The 14,614-nt window shown below is 40.9% G+C and overlaps 1 protein-coding gene across 1 annotated transcript in view; it reads right to left on the bottom strand.

The window, feature by feature from the left end:
* CD96 (CD96 molecule) overlaps positions 1-14,614 on the bottom strand; it is a 95,792-nt gene that overhangs the window by 59,747 nt on the left and 21,431 nt on the right. The window contains exons 4-5 of the mRNA XM_010852725.1: positions 9,409-9,616; positions 5,695-5,750 (exon numbers count right to left, since the gene is read on the bottom strand). Coding sequence (XP_010851027.1) covers positions 5,695-5,750; positions 9,409-9,616 — 264 coding nt within the window. The remainder of the gene's footprint in view (positions 1-5,694; positions 5,751-9,408; positions 9,617-14,614) is intronic.

Raw genomic sequence — 14,614 nt, 5'->3', positions numbered from 1 at the left:
CCTGTAAGTCCTTCCAGCAATCTAACAGATAAGTAATTAATGGATAATTATCACAGAGAATTAAAGACTTTCCAATTCACTTGAATTAAACATTAAGAGTAGAGCATATAAAAATTTGTTCATATTTTAAAAACATAATTCAATTTCATATTAAGCTTTGTTAAAGGAGGAGTTTGTGAGGAGGAGGTGAAAGAAACTCAGAAAGAAAAAGAAAAAGGTGGAGAGATGGGCTATATAAGGAGAAAGAACGAAGAGAGGCAGAAAACTGAAAAAGGGACAGAGAAGTAATGTGAAGATGAGAAAGACAGCTCCCCAGAGAAAGTTCACCATGGAAAGGTAAGAGACCTTGACTGTCTGGGAGAATGAAGGGCAGAGAACATTTTCTTCACTTCTGAGGTCAGTTTTAATGAGTAAAGTTGCTTTTGTTTTGTATCCACAGACCACATGGACCACTCATTCATTCAAACAGTAGGTTTCAGATTATATGCCTCAGATTATTGGCATTACGTGCCAATGCTTTGTTCTCCAATTTTTTGAAAGCTGTTCATCTTTAAGTATTCAGAGATGCTTTGAAAAAAGGAATCCAGTGGTCCATAAGGAGAGGTAAATTCCCTGGGCTGCTGAGAACATGTTTAAAATGTTAACACAGGATTTGAATAGGATCAACCTGGAAACCACTCTGGTCTTTGTGCTGGAGCTGATTTGTTTTGGATGATTCCTATTAAACCTTATTATTTACATATATTTAAAACTGGGTTGGGAGTGGGGAGGAGGGTATGGTGAGAGACGCAGAGGACAAGTGGAGACTAAGCCAGTATCTCATCTTGCAGATGGCGTGAGTGCTTTCAGTCACTCATCTCCCTAAAGCAGACAAGATGTTGGTATAATAATGGCATCTTGCCTCATTCGGGCCTTACCTACGTGGTTCCTTTGTTCTTAGACTTGTCAGCAGCTCTAACAGCCATATCTTGTCTTCCTTGTGAGCTGTTTGTGGAAAAGACACAAGTCCAAACACCAGACGTGAAAAACGCACACTGTAGTGTAGTCTTGTATTTCCCTCTTTTTCTAGAAATGTGCCTGATATTAAAGCTTTCACTTCCCTTGTGGTTTCCCCCCCAAAAGTGTGTTGCCCCTTTGAGGACTGTCTCCACCTGTGGTGAAAGCTCAGGGCTCACTGCTGCAAATGATGGTGGTGGCTGGTCATCACCTGGCTGGAGATATGGACTCAGGAGCCTTATTATGCCACAAAGAGCTAGGAGGGAAAAAGAGGCTGCGATATCTAAAACACACACACATAAGGAATAGAGTTTAAGAAGGACAAGAAATCCGCAGAAACTCAAGTTTTGTAAAACCAAAATTAAATAAACATGAACAATCAAATTCTGTAAATAGCTAATGGAGCTCTCCTGCTAAACTCTGATGTTTGGTTTTAAGATTACAGTGTCTTTTTTCCATGAGTCTTATTATTTTAACCTCTCTTCCTTTTTCAGGCATTTTAATCCCATTTGCTTTTGCTTCCTGTTTCATGTGAAGTAGTTTTTTATTTGTTTGTTTTCTAGTTTTTTCCCTAAATTTTATAAAACATGATAGAGAGTGACAAGGAGAGGACCCCTGGAGATGGTCAAGTAAAAGCACAGGCAGCAGGAAGAGTCTGCATCGTGGAAAGACTGCCCTGTTGAGTAGTTTTCCTGTATCTCTCCTGTGTCTTCTTTTGCTGCATTATCAGAGTGGATATAGAGGGCTATGGGCTGTGTTGGCAGGCTCTTCAGCCCAGTATCTTTTTCTCTAGAGCAAAAATCTGCTACATGTGCGGGGAGTGGGGGTAGCTGTTGAAGTTTAGGTTAAAGACTCCCTTTCTTTCCATGGAGCTGTGGCAGCAAGGCTGTGTGCCATGTTGGGGGCCCTGGCAAAGCCAAGCCCTTGAAAATATGCAAGAACATGACATCGATAGGGGGTGTGACAATGTCAGTGTCACTCTCTAGCATGTCTAAGCCTGAAAGGCTTCAGTATTAGAATTATCAGGGGACTTTTCTCTTCTACAGGAAAACTAAATTAACCATACACTTTGTAAGTTTAACTGGTGACACTGGAAGACACAGTTCAAATCCCTGTTGCTCTAACACAGGGCTCCTGGTGTAGTGAAAGTGTAGCACCTAGTAAGGCATTCCATAGGTGCATGATAATTTCTAAGAGATGAAGGAATGGGGATAGGAAATTACCATTACTGAGCACTTGTGGTTGCCAGATGGTAGATACTTTGCATATGGTTCTCTCATTTGGTCCTTAGGTCACCATTGTGAGGTTGGAATCATTGTCCCTGTTCACTGATGAGGAACCTAAGAATCTGAGGTCTAAGGCCCAGAATTAATAGTGATGAAGGAGAATTCAGGCCAAGATCTATCAAATTCCACAATCTATATTCTGCCATTTCATTATTCCCCATTGTCTCTGAAAATCAGTCACATAGTAGATTTATGAATATACATACAGAGGAAGGAATAAGTGAAAGAGAGTGAGTGCATGATAAATAGTGGCAGGGAAAAAAGACATTTCTGAGACACTGACTCTGTGCTATTTACTCATTACTGTGGATAAATCTAATGTACCTAAGAACCCAACATAATATTTATTATGATCCTGGCTTTAGAAATGGGTTAGTTGAGACATGTAGAGCTTAACTACTTGATGAGGCTATCTTGCTGGTAAAGTGGTCGAATCAGGATTTGACCTCATTTCTATTGGCCCCTGAAGCATGATCTCCTTGCTATGCAGTTCTGCCTGGGTATGGGCATGCTAAAGTCTCATCCTAGTTCTGCCTTTTGTTAGTGGCTTAGCTGGTGGTTTAGACTCTCCAAACCCAGTTTCTCATCTGTGATTTGACAGATCTCTACCTATTTCAGAGGCTTATTGGGAGTATCATGTGGTAAAAGTATGTGAAAGGGCTTTGAAGAATTTATATGCTATTAAAAATACAATGGGGATTATAAGAATATCAGAGTGAGAAATTGCTAATGTTTGGCAAGGTCTTAAAAGATCCATGGACAAGCTGTGTCCTGCAGCTGATTATGTGGAGTTGTGAGAGATTATTCACTAATTCCTCAGGAAGGAACATTCTCTGGTTTTTCTAGTTAGTGCCTAGAGAAGTATGGGTACAGAAGAGAAAATCTGATGACACATAAGACAAAGTCCTTTTCTTAAAAACTGAAATTCTTAGATCCAATCTTGTGATTGGAAAGTTGGGAAAGGTGGTGTAGGAAATGAATTAGAACAATACATGGACTGAGTCCACATTACTTGTAAACATTGGCCCAAGAAACTACAGGAAAATCCTCACAAGAAACAAAAACACCTACCAAACATTATATCATGAGATTATCTTTTATTTAAACTACTGAAATGAAGTACACTAATAAACTTGAAAATTAATTGTGGCAGAACCAAAAAATGGAAACCTTTTCTATGTACCCAGAATTACAATAACAATCTAAGAGACCCATCCATAAAATCTACAAAAGATACAAAGACTTGGATAATACACTCATCTAAAATCATACCACAGAGCCTGAGTTATGATTTGTATGCAGCTGTCAAATTACATGACTGATATTCAGTGAAAATATGACAAGATATCATAAGTTATTTAATATTCTTGGGGCTAGAAGAAACTAGGAGTATAATTTTCTCTAATCCCATTTAATAGGACATGTTTGAAAATTAATGGAGAATATTCATTTTACTTGGGGTTTTGAAAAGTTTGAATGAAGTCATAATGTCACAAGACAGCTGAGTAACAACACATAATAGTCAATGAAAATGCTTATTAAGCACTCTATATCAAACAATGAACTAAGAACTTTTCACACATTATTTTGTTCCATTCTTAAAAACAACATGCTGCTAAGACACTTCAGTCATGTCCAACTCTTTGTGACTCTCTGGACTGTAGCCCTCCAGATTCCTCTCTCCATGGGATTCTCCAGGCAAGAATACTGGAGTGGGTTGACATTCCCTTCTCCAGAGGACCTTCCTGACCCAAGGATCAAACCCATGTCTCTTGCATCTCCTGCATTAACAGTCAGGTTCTTTACCACTAATGTCACCTGGGAAGCCATCTTAAAAACAACAACAATATGCAAAAACTCTCCTCATCCCTTTCATATACATGGGAAACCTGACTACAAAGATGTAATAATTAATTAGCACAAGGTCACAGCCAATAGGAGGAAGAGCTGAGAAGTGAGACCAGATCCCAAAGACTAGAGGCTGGGAACTACCTGCAAGAAATTAAAGTCAGATTCCAATTTCCTTTTCCTCCTTCCCTTCCTATATTGCCTAAAAATAGCCAGAATTCTGAAAAAGTTCAGATGGGCACATTTCCTCTTATCACTTAAAAATAAAAACACTGGGAAAGCTGATATAGGAAATGAATTAGAACAAACTAGTGTCAGCTGAGCAAAACCTCCTTCTTACATCAGTACTCACACTGCTTTCCACCCTACGTTTCCTTCACTATCTACTTCAATTTTTAGTCAACAGAAATGTAAACAACTGAGACAATTTTTCCAGGAAATTTAAGGACTAAGGATCACAAGATCATACATTCTGACAGCCCTAAGGCAGAAAATAAGGATTCCTTTTTGGTTTCTAGGATCCAGTTCAGTTCAGTTCAGTCGATCAGTCATGTCCAACTCTTTGTGACCCCATGAACCGCAGCATGCCAGGCCTCCCTGTCTATTACCAACTCCTGGAGTTTACCGAAACTCATGTCCATTGAATCAGTGATGCCATCCAACCATCTTATCCTCTTCTCCTTCTCCTCCTGCCCTTAATCTTTCCCAGCATCAAGGTCTTTTCCAATGAGTCAGTTCTTTGCATCAGGTGGCCAAAGTATTGGAGTTTCAGCTTCAGCATCAGTCCTTCCAAAGAATATTCAGGACTGATTTCCTTTAGGATTGACTGGTTGGATGTCCTTGCAGTCCAAGGGACTCTCAAGAGTCTTCTCCAACACCACAGTTCAAAAGCATCAATTCTTCAGCACTCGCTTTCTTTACAGTCCAACTCTCACATCCATACATGACTACTGGAAAAGCCATAGCCTTGACTAGATGAACGTCCCTTTGTTGGCCAAGTAATGTCTCTGCTTTTTAATATGTGTCTAGGTTGGTCATAACTTTCCTTCCAAGGAGTAAGTGTCTTTTAATTTCATGGCTGCAACCACCATCTGCAGTGATTTTGGAGCCCCCCCCAAATAAAGTCTGCCACCATTTCCACTGTTTCCCCATCTATTTGTCAGGAAGTGATGGGACCAGATGCCATGATCTTCGTTTTCTGAATGTTGAGCTCCAACTTTTTCACTCTCCTCTTTCACTTTCATCAAGAGGCTCTCTAGTTCTTCTTCACTTTCTGCCATAAGGGTGGTGTCATCTACATATCTGAGGTTATTGATATTTCTCCCAGCAATCTTGATTCCAGCTTGTGTTTCTTCCAGCCCAGCATTTCTCATGATACTCTGCATAAAAGTTAAATAAGCAGGGTGACAATATACAGCCTTGACCAATCAAATTAGCTTACCTTTATTCCTATCAGAAATTAATTAGATTAAGGTCCTTTGAGAAAACATTCTGAGCAATGAGGCAAATGAACACACCTTGACATATTATACTGTCAATTTTCAAAGGCTTTAATGTGACTCACCTCTCCAATGACATCCGTGGAGTTATTTTCCACAATCATGGGGATTTCCGGCTTAGCTTAAAGGCAAATAAAACAGTTAGTTAGTGGTCCTGAATGATACACTGCCTGGTCACTAGTGTGTGTGTGTGTGTGTGTGTGCGCACACGCATGTGTGTGAAAAATTCATAACTCATCAGATATTTATTAAACTCCCACTGTGTTCCAGCAGTATATTAGATGCCAAGGAAACAAAGGTAGACACATCATATTCATTGAGAAATTTACATTTACATGGAAAATGCATGTACAAAAACTAGAAATTAGAATTGATATAAGAACTGTTTTTAGGGACATGTAGGATTTGAAGAAAGCTTTTAAGAGAAGCTGCTAACCCAATCTTGGGGAATAAGAGGAGGCTTTTGGAAGAGGGGACATTTGATGCTTTAAAGATGATTATGGGTGAGTCAAGTGAAAAGGGCTTTTCCAGGTGGCTTAGTGGTAAAGAATCCACCTGTCAATGCAGGAGATGAGGGTTTGATCCCTGAGTTAGGAAGATTTCCTGGAGAAGGAAACGGCAATCCACTCCAGTATCCTTGCCTGGGAAATCCTACAGACAGAGGAACCTGGTAGGCTACAGTCTGTGGGGTTGCGAAATGGTTGGGCATGACTTAGCAACTAAACTGCAACAAGAGGAGCAGGTGAAAGTAGGAATGTGAGGGAGGGGAGGGGACAGGCAGTGGGCAGAGAAAAGAGAGGAACAGTCTATGTGCCCACAGGTCTAGAAATAAAGCATAAGTTAAGGCCCCTGAAGGGAACTGGGAAAACACCTGGTTCTTATTTAGTTGCTTGGCATCAGAAAAGATCAGGGACTGTTTCACTGATTTTGTTGTTCTGCTAAACTGTAAGTTCCTAAAGCCAGGATGCTTTATTCATCTCTCCATCTATAGCATTGATAATGCACAGCATAAAACAGACATTAAGAACATCATGCTGAACTGAAGTAGCCTCAAGATAAGTTGAGTATAACAGACATAGTCCTCTATGAACCAGTGGATAAAATATTAAGACCCTTGTCACGGCTACCATCAGTGTCTGCTACATCCACTTAGCCTCTGCTGCATCCATACAGCCTCTTGTTGGGCACATCTATGACTCTGTCCTGAAGATTTGCTGGGGTTATGGACACTCACTCAGTCCACAAACAGGGCAGACTGGAAGTCCCAGAGGGTTAATGGTGGTAGTAGGTGGGGAGTTGTGGATAATGCCCCAGCTTCCTCACCTTTGTCGCGGATAACTCTGATGCATGTTCTTCCACAATGTCCCAGTGGGAGTGAGCTCTAAGCCCACATTGCTAACTTGCTTGATTATATACATTTTATTATCTTCCTTCCCTTCCTTGACATATTTTTCTCACTCCTATATTTCCTAGGATTATCTCTCTAATAAATTAATTCAAATCCTTGTCTCAAAGTTTTCTTTTAGGGGAACCCAAACCAAGATACAATAGTAATGGGAGGAGCCCTATTTCTGACCTCTTATTAGCAGCAAATGCTGGTAGAATGAAGGGCCTGAAAGCAGGAACAAGTATACTAAAAGTTGCAGGGGTGATAGATAGAGACAGATTATTCGGGGGGAATCAAGATTGTGGGAGAACAAACTTGTGATGGCAGGGGACTCCCCATAAGGAAGGTCAAGTCATAGGAGACTAGTGAGGGGGATCCAGGAAGTGGCAGAGGGGAAGCTTCCAGTTTATGGTCTGGTAGAGAACAAAGGTGTTCAGGAAGAAGAAATAAACTGGATGAAGGGCATGTAGAATGGCTCAGTGACACATATGAGTATTTATTCCAAGGTTTTCGTGTTTTTATTTTTGGCTTATTCTATTTGAGGAATCACCTGGGGACGCAGAGTGGATCCTGAATAAGATATGCAGTATAACTCTGTGCCAGGATCACTATGATATACACTTGGGTGACACCCCAAATAGATTAAAGACTGGATAAGACTGTCCAAACACAACCTATCTGGCTCATTTGCTAAAGGAGAAAATCAGAAAGCAGAAAAGTCTAGTTATTTGAACAAGTCAGCAGTGTCTTGTATTTTTACATATCCACTGAAAGGAGTTCAAAGAAGAAGCAAACAAAAATATAGAGGCAGAGAGATGTGGAAGGGCATAAGGATGAGATGGAAAACAGTGAAAAGCATTCTAGACCAAGATGAAGATACTTTAATGCAGCAAAGAGATACAGGACATGGTTTAAATGTTGACAGGGCAATTAGATCGAGTTATGGTACAAAAATCCCTGGTCAAATGGGACACAGTTTGCCTAACACAGAATTATTTCTTTTCACATCCTGGATGACTGCCTCCATCGATTTGCCAATAGTGAGGCCAGATGAATCAGTCTCGTGTTTGGGCTAAGACAGTCACACCCCATAAATGAGAGAATGGTGTTATCAATCAAAGAGATGAACAGTCTTTTCCAGCTCATCACAGGACACTGTCTAGGCCCCATTGGGAACCTGATCACGGGGGCAATTGATTCTTCCCTAACCCATCCCAGAGGCGAGACAGAGAAAGACAGAGGTAAGGAAGCAGCAAGGGAAGGAAGGCAAGAGAAAGACAGTGCGAATCAAAGAAAGACATATAGGAAAAGCTATCGGCAAGAGACTTCAAACACATTTTGGCTGCAGCTATTTCCTTATTTATGAACTAAAGGGTTTTCATTTCCTTTAAAATACTGGATTGTGTGATCTCTAGTAGTAATTCAATAAGATTCTAGATAAAAACAAAGATTTTTCACTTATCCTATCATTTGGTTAACTGAGAAAAAAATCTACCAGTCCATGCTCTTAGGTTTTGTGAATTATTTTCTCTTTTACCTCATTTTCAAAAACAATGAATTGCTCATCCACATCACTGCCTTCCTCTTGGCCTTCATTTAAAAATGATGTTTTAATAAAAAATAAATTCAAAAAATAAAAATAACAGAAAAATGATGTTTTGAGAAACACAGTTCTTGGTCACAAAAATGAAAAATATCTAAAGCCAACAAGTTTCTATTCATTAATATTTCCTTGCATCACTGAACAAAACAGAATTTTCCCATTTCCCTTAAATTTGCAACCTGCAGAGTCTCTGTAGTCTGATTGAGGCCACAGTGGATATTTCAGCTAAGCCCCACTTTCCTGCAAATGCAGGGTCAGAGGGCCAGCCCTGCAGGTTCCTTTGCCGGAGGAGCTGGACAGTCTCTCACCCCAGCTGGCCTTGGTGGGGGCGAGAGGACTCCTGCAGAGTTTCTTTGGAGCTGTGTTTGTCATCTACCTTTTCTCAGACTGGTCTTATTCCACCTTGCTCCAGCAAGCAACTAATACAACTAGACAACTAAGCAATTAGATTGTGGCAGTTATAACGAAAGAGACTTCCCATATTCTCAGGAGATGTTAAAACCATAAAGTAGTGGTCATATGGAAAACCATAAGGTAGTGCTCGTAAGGTAGTGGTTAGTGGTCACCAGGAAACTGATGATCTATGGCAGCTGAATCATCATTCTTTAGCTTCCTTCCCTCGTCCCCACCCCCAACATGAATGACAAGTGTCAAGACAAACAGAACTCGAGAATGGGGACTCTTGAGTGGCTGCTCTCTAGCTAACAGAGTGTTTCATCTTTGGTGGGGGAAGAATCTGGAGACAGTAACAGGAGCATGGCAGGGACTCCAGAGAACAGAAACTCTTACCAAAAACCTTGACTGTGGTGGAGCTCCTCAAGACTCTGCCAGGCCTGACTACAATGTGGCAGGAGAACTTTCGGCCATCATCGTGGATTTGGACTGGCGAGAGGTAGAGCCCGTAGTCTGTACCTATCCGGACTCTGTCTTTAAATAACGCGGAATTGCTGATGGGGTGACCTCCAGCGGTAAGTGTTTTCTGAGTTCCATTATCCTCCTGATGAGACAAAATGGTTACCAGCTTTGAGCGCTCAATCATGCCAGCTCTGGACTAGGCATTCCACACAGAGTAATCCAGTTGTACTTTGTGACAACGGAGATGATGAATGAAGAATTGAAATTAAGAGATATTGAGTATGTTACTAGAGAAAGTATCATTACACTCAACTTTCAACTTAAAATATACTGTCATTCTCTCCTAACACAAATAGAAATTGCTGCTCTTCTGATTAAAACTTCTCCTCCATCACCTTTCATGAGCTGCATATTGACAGTGGGATTTTGGGGAGGGTACAGCCCTGGGAATTAATGTCAGGTCATAATTCTCATTTCAATTTCTGAAATCATAATGCTAGGATATTTTCAGGGGGCTGTATCAGTTTTACTCATTAAATTTTCACTGAACTGGATGATTACAATCATCCTTTCTTCCCAGCATTCCTTTAGAAAAGCTCTCACTTTAGCTCCACTTGGAATGAAGACTAGGATGAGGTAAAGAGAGACTCCTAAAATGCAAAGGTTAAGGAGGCACTCACTCTCAGGGTCTTATAAGTGCAGGAAGGGCACTGAAAGAGGGTGCCTCCTTAAATACTGTGCCCTTTGGCAACTTCTAGCCTCTGCTCTTATTTCTGTGTCTGTGACCTTCAAAGAGGACACATAAAGATTGGGCTATAAATGCTAATCTGAATTTGGAGATCAGAGTTTAACTGGAGTACTTGGTTCCTCTAGTCCATATTCTTTTATAGGTCTATGGAAAATGCTCCCATCATTCTTGTCTTATCCTGAATTTCATGGACAAGGTGTCACAGTGTTGGTCAGTGTCAGTGCATGTGCTGACTAAGGGTCTAATGAGGAAGGGACTCTTGAGGGGCATAAATGTCAAGGAAGGTTATGACTTTATATTTATACTCCTTTATAACTCAGCATTTTCAACTGAGTGCTTTGAACACATTTTGATGCACAGCTTCTTCTCTGGAGATTCTAGTGCAGTTGTTTTGGGATAAGCCTCATCCCAGGGCACTTTTTTAAAAAGGTCCTTGGAGAAGCCAGGGCTGAGAACCACTGGTCTAATGCCAAACAATAGGTGAATCATTATTTGTAGGGGCTGGGGGAAAATGCAAGGAACTGAAAAGGAGAAGGCTGAACAGGGATGCATTAGATGGGAAAGAAGTCATGAAACAATGAAAACAAAGGTCTGTGACTTGGAATCTCTAGTTCAAAAAATTAGACAGATTCTGCATTGAAGAAAGGAAGCTAGGTGAGGGAGAGAATTCAAGTATGAGCTGGGAGCAGAACAGGAAGTGTAAACAGGAAGACAGACTTCTTTTATGGTTTATATAGGTATTTCCAGAATACACTTAGTAGAAACTCTTACATAAGGCACCATTTTTCTTGGTACCAGCTTTACCTGCAAATAGACAGATAGTACTGCCTGCAGAGAATCACAGACTTACTCCTGAAGCAAAGTATACCCACATAAAGATGGACCTGATACTTTGGGTTGCTGTATTCCTAACAAGAAAGAGTACAGAAAATTAAAGGGAGACAGGGGCCTCCGATTATGTTCTGGAGAAGGGGCCCCAAAAGGGGCCCTAAGTATTGGGTGGTGACAGCAGAAGAAACAGGAAGGCATTTCAGTCAGCTTCTGTGATCTGGAGGCCAGTATACAAATCCCTGATATATGAACATTCGTGCTGTGAACTTTCAAAGATGGGAACATGCGTTTGCATGTTTAATCATGTAAATTAGTTCACGTGTCTGGTGTACATTGTCCTGTGCATGCATTCTCTACAAGGGGTTGTGCTTTTGTGCACTTACTTTGTGTAACTTACTAATGAAGACCTGATGGAACTGGAGGCCCAGAGAGAGAACAGAGACCAGAGGAAGAAGAAGAAACCAAAGAACCAAAGAGATTCATGACATAGGATACAGCAAGGGGACATTCTTTATTTGAGGTGGCACTGTTAGCTTTTGAGGCACAGGACCCAAATGTAGAACAGTATGCAAAGGCTTCAGCAGTCACTTAGAATGCAATCCAGGGCTATCGTGTAATCTATGATCAGGAAAAAAAGAGCTGCTACCCAGACATCACTGGATCATTTTTTCAAGAGGGTACATAGAATTGAATCCAGCCAAGAATGAGAAACTGTACCATCGTCAGGCGTGAGTGAAACTGCAGCTTTCTCTCCATCTCCTATTGCTGACAATCCTTCAGGTCTATCCTCTCCCCGCTCTACTCCCTTCTCCAGTCAGTAACTCTTCTTGGCTGTTCACTTGATGCCAGCCCCTGTGTGCCAGCTGTTGCACTGTACTACTGCACTTTTCAAGGGACTGTCCTGTAAGATTGAAATTTTTTTTTTTTTTTTAATGTGTGTGAAAAGTTATAGGATGGTACTGTACAGCTGAATGTGTTAGTTGGGTACCTAGGTTAACTTTGCTGGACTCACAAACTGGACTTATGAAAACACTCTCAGAATGGAACTCGTTCATATGTAGGGAACTTACTATAATTACAGAAGCAGGCTCGCCCTGCAGGTCCTTCAGTACAAGCTGTTTCACTGTTCTTGTTTTATGCAAGGGACTGTTTTTGTGAGAATCAAGAAGTTCAAAATGCTTGATCTTTTAGTAAATGCCTTGCCATTTGGAAAGTTTCCATCTGTCACTTTGTTGTGGGAAGATATGTGGTCAGAGGCTGAGGTTGGAGACTGGTGAGAATACGGCTTTTTACTTGTTTGTATCTGGGAGTGACTGGCCAAAGTAGTTTAACTGATGGAGAAAAGATATTTTTTAAAGAAATCAGGCTTAGGTTTTTTTGCTTGTTTTTGGGCAGTTCGACTGTTATAGAGGAGGGATTTGTCCCTTCATTGGGAAAGATGGATTTGGTTGCAAAGTGTCCCTGTAACCTATAACATCAGGAGATCCTGAGAGATTGTAGAGGCTCCAGATATAAAGGGGATGGGGCAAGAACCTGCATGTGAGCACTTTCATGGAGCAAATGGGAAGAGAGGTGACAAAACGCAGACAAACAATGAAATGTCTAGTTCCGGGAGAGGGAGAGACAATACTATTATTGTGCCCACAACTAAATTACTATTACTAATACTATTACTATTTAGTATTACTACTAAATACTATTACTATGACCACAACTAAACCTTAACATTATTAGTCATAGCTTAAGTGTATTTAGCACCTACTTTTAGGTGCTTTGCCAAGTTCTTTTAAGTCTTATTTAATCCTTAAAACAATCTGGAATAAACCAAGATTATGTAACTTGCTCAAATGTCATAGAGAGAAGATACTTAAGTCACAGCACCAAGAAAGAGACAAAAAAGTACATCTTAATAAATCCAAACCATCACAAAACAAATAAAACAATTTTGTGGATTATCTAGAATGAAAAATTTAAAAGAAATTCCAGGAAGCCAGAGGTTTTTATATAAATGGGAGATCCCGGAGGTGTGGACAGGTTGCTGATTGAAAGGAGCCTTTTATGATATATTGACCTACCTTTAGCTATTTCAAATCCTAAAAAATGATGCTGCGAAAGTGCTGTACTCAATATTCCAGCAAATTTGGAAAACTCAGCAGTGGCCACAGGACTGGAAAACATCAGTTTTCATTCCAATCCCAAAGAAAGGCAATGCCAAAGAATGTTCAAACTACCACACAATTGCACTTATCTCACACACTAGTAGGAGAAGGTGATGGCACCCCACTCCAGTAATCTTGCCTGGAAAATCCCGTGGATGGAGGAGCCTGGTAGGCTGCAGTCCATGGGGTCGCAAAGAGTCGGACACGACTGAGAGACTTCACTTTCACTTTCCACTTTCATGTATTGGAGAAGGAAATGGCAACCCACTCCAGTGTTCTTGCCCGGAGAATCCCAGGGACAGGGGAACCTGGTGGGCTGCCATCTATGGGGTTGCACAGAGTCGGACATGACTGAAGCAACTTAGCAGCAGCAGCAGCAGCATACACTAGCAAAGTAATGCTGAAAATTCTCCAAGCCAGGCTTCAACAGGACGTGAACTGTGAACTTCCAGATGTTCAAGCTGGATTTAGAAAAGGGGATTTAGAAAAGAGGAACCAGAGATTAAATTGCCAACATCCATTGGATCACCGAAAAAGCAAGAGAGTTCCAGAGAACCATCTATTTCTGCTGTATTGACTATACCAAAGCCTTTGTGTGGATCACAACAAACTGTGGGAAATTCTGAAAGAGATGGGAATACCAGACCACCTGACCTGCCTCCTGAGAAATCTGTATGCAGATCAAGAAGCAACAATTAGAACTAGACATGGAACAACAGACTGGTTCCAAATTGGTAAAGGAGTACGTCAAGGCTGTATATTGTCACCCTGCTTATTTAACTTATATGCAGAGTACATCATGAGAAATGCAGGACTGGATGAAACACACACAAGCTGGAATCAAGATTGCCAAGATATATCAATAACCTCAGATGTGCAGATGACACCACCCTTATGGCAGAAAGTAAAGAACTGAAGAGCCTCTTGATGAAAGCGAAAGAGGAGAGTGAAAAACTCAACATTCAGAAACCTAAGATCATGGCATCCGGTCTCATCACTTCATGGCAAATAGATGGGGAAACAATGGAAACAGTGACAGACTTTATTTTTTGGGGCTCCAAAATCATTGCAGATGCTGACTGCAGCCATGAAATTAAAATAGGCTTGCTCCTTGGAAGAAAAGCTATGACCAACCTAGACAGCATACAATACTTTGCCAACAAAGGTCCATCTAGTCAAAGCTATGGTTTTTCTAGTAGTCATGTATGGATGTGAGAATTGGACTATAAAGAAAGCTGAGCACTGAAGAATCGATGCTTTTGAACTGTGGTGTTGGAGAAGACTCTTGAGAGTCCCTTGGACTGTAAGGACATCCAACCAGTCCATCCTAAAGGAAATCAGTCCTGAATATTCATTGGAAGGACTGATGCTGAAGCTGAAACTCCAATACTTTGGCCACCTG

This window comes from Bison bison, unplaced genomic scaffold (genome assembly GCF_000754665.1).
Source record: "Bison bison bison isolate TAMUID 2011002044 unplaced genomic scaffold, Bison_UMD1.0 scf7180017864314, whole genome shotgun sequence".
NCBI lineage: Eukaryota > Metazoa > Chordata > Mammalia > Artiodactyla > Bovidae > Bison > Bison bison.
Note: the sequence above shows the minus strand (reverse complement) of the source record. Positions and strands in the feature narration are given on the sequence as shown.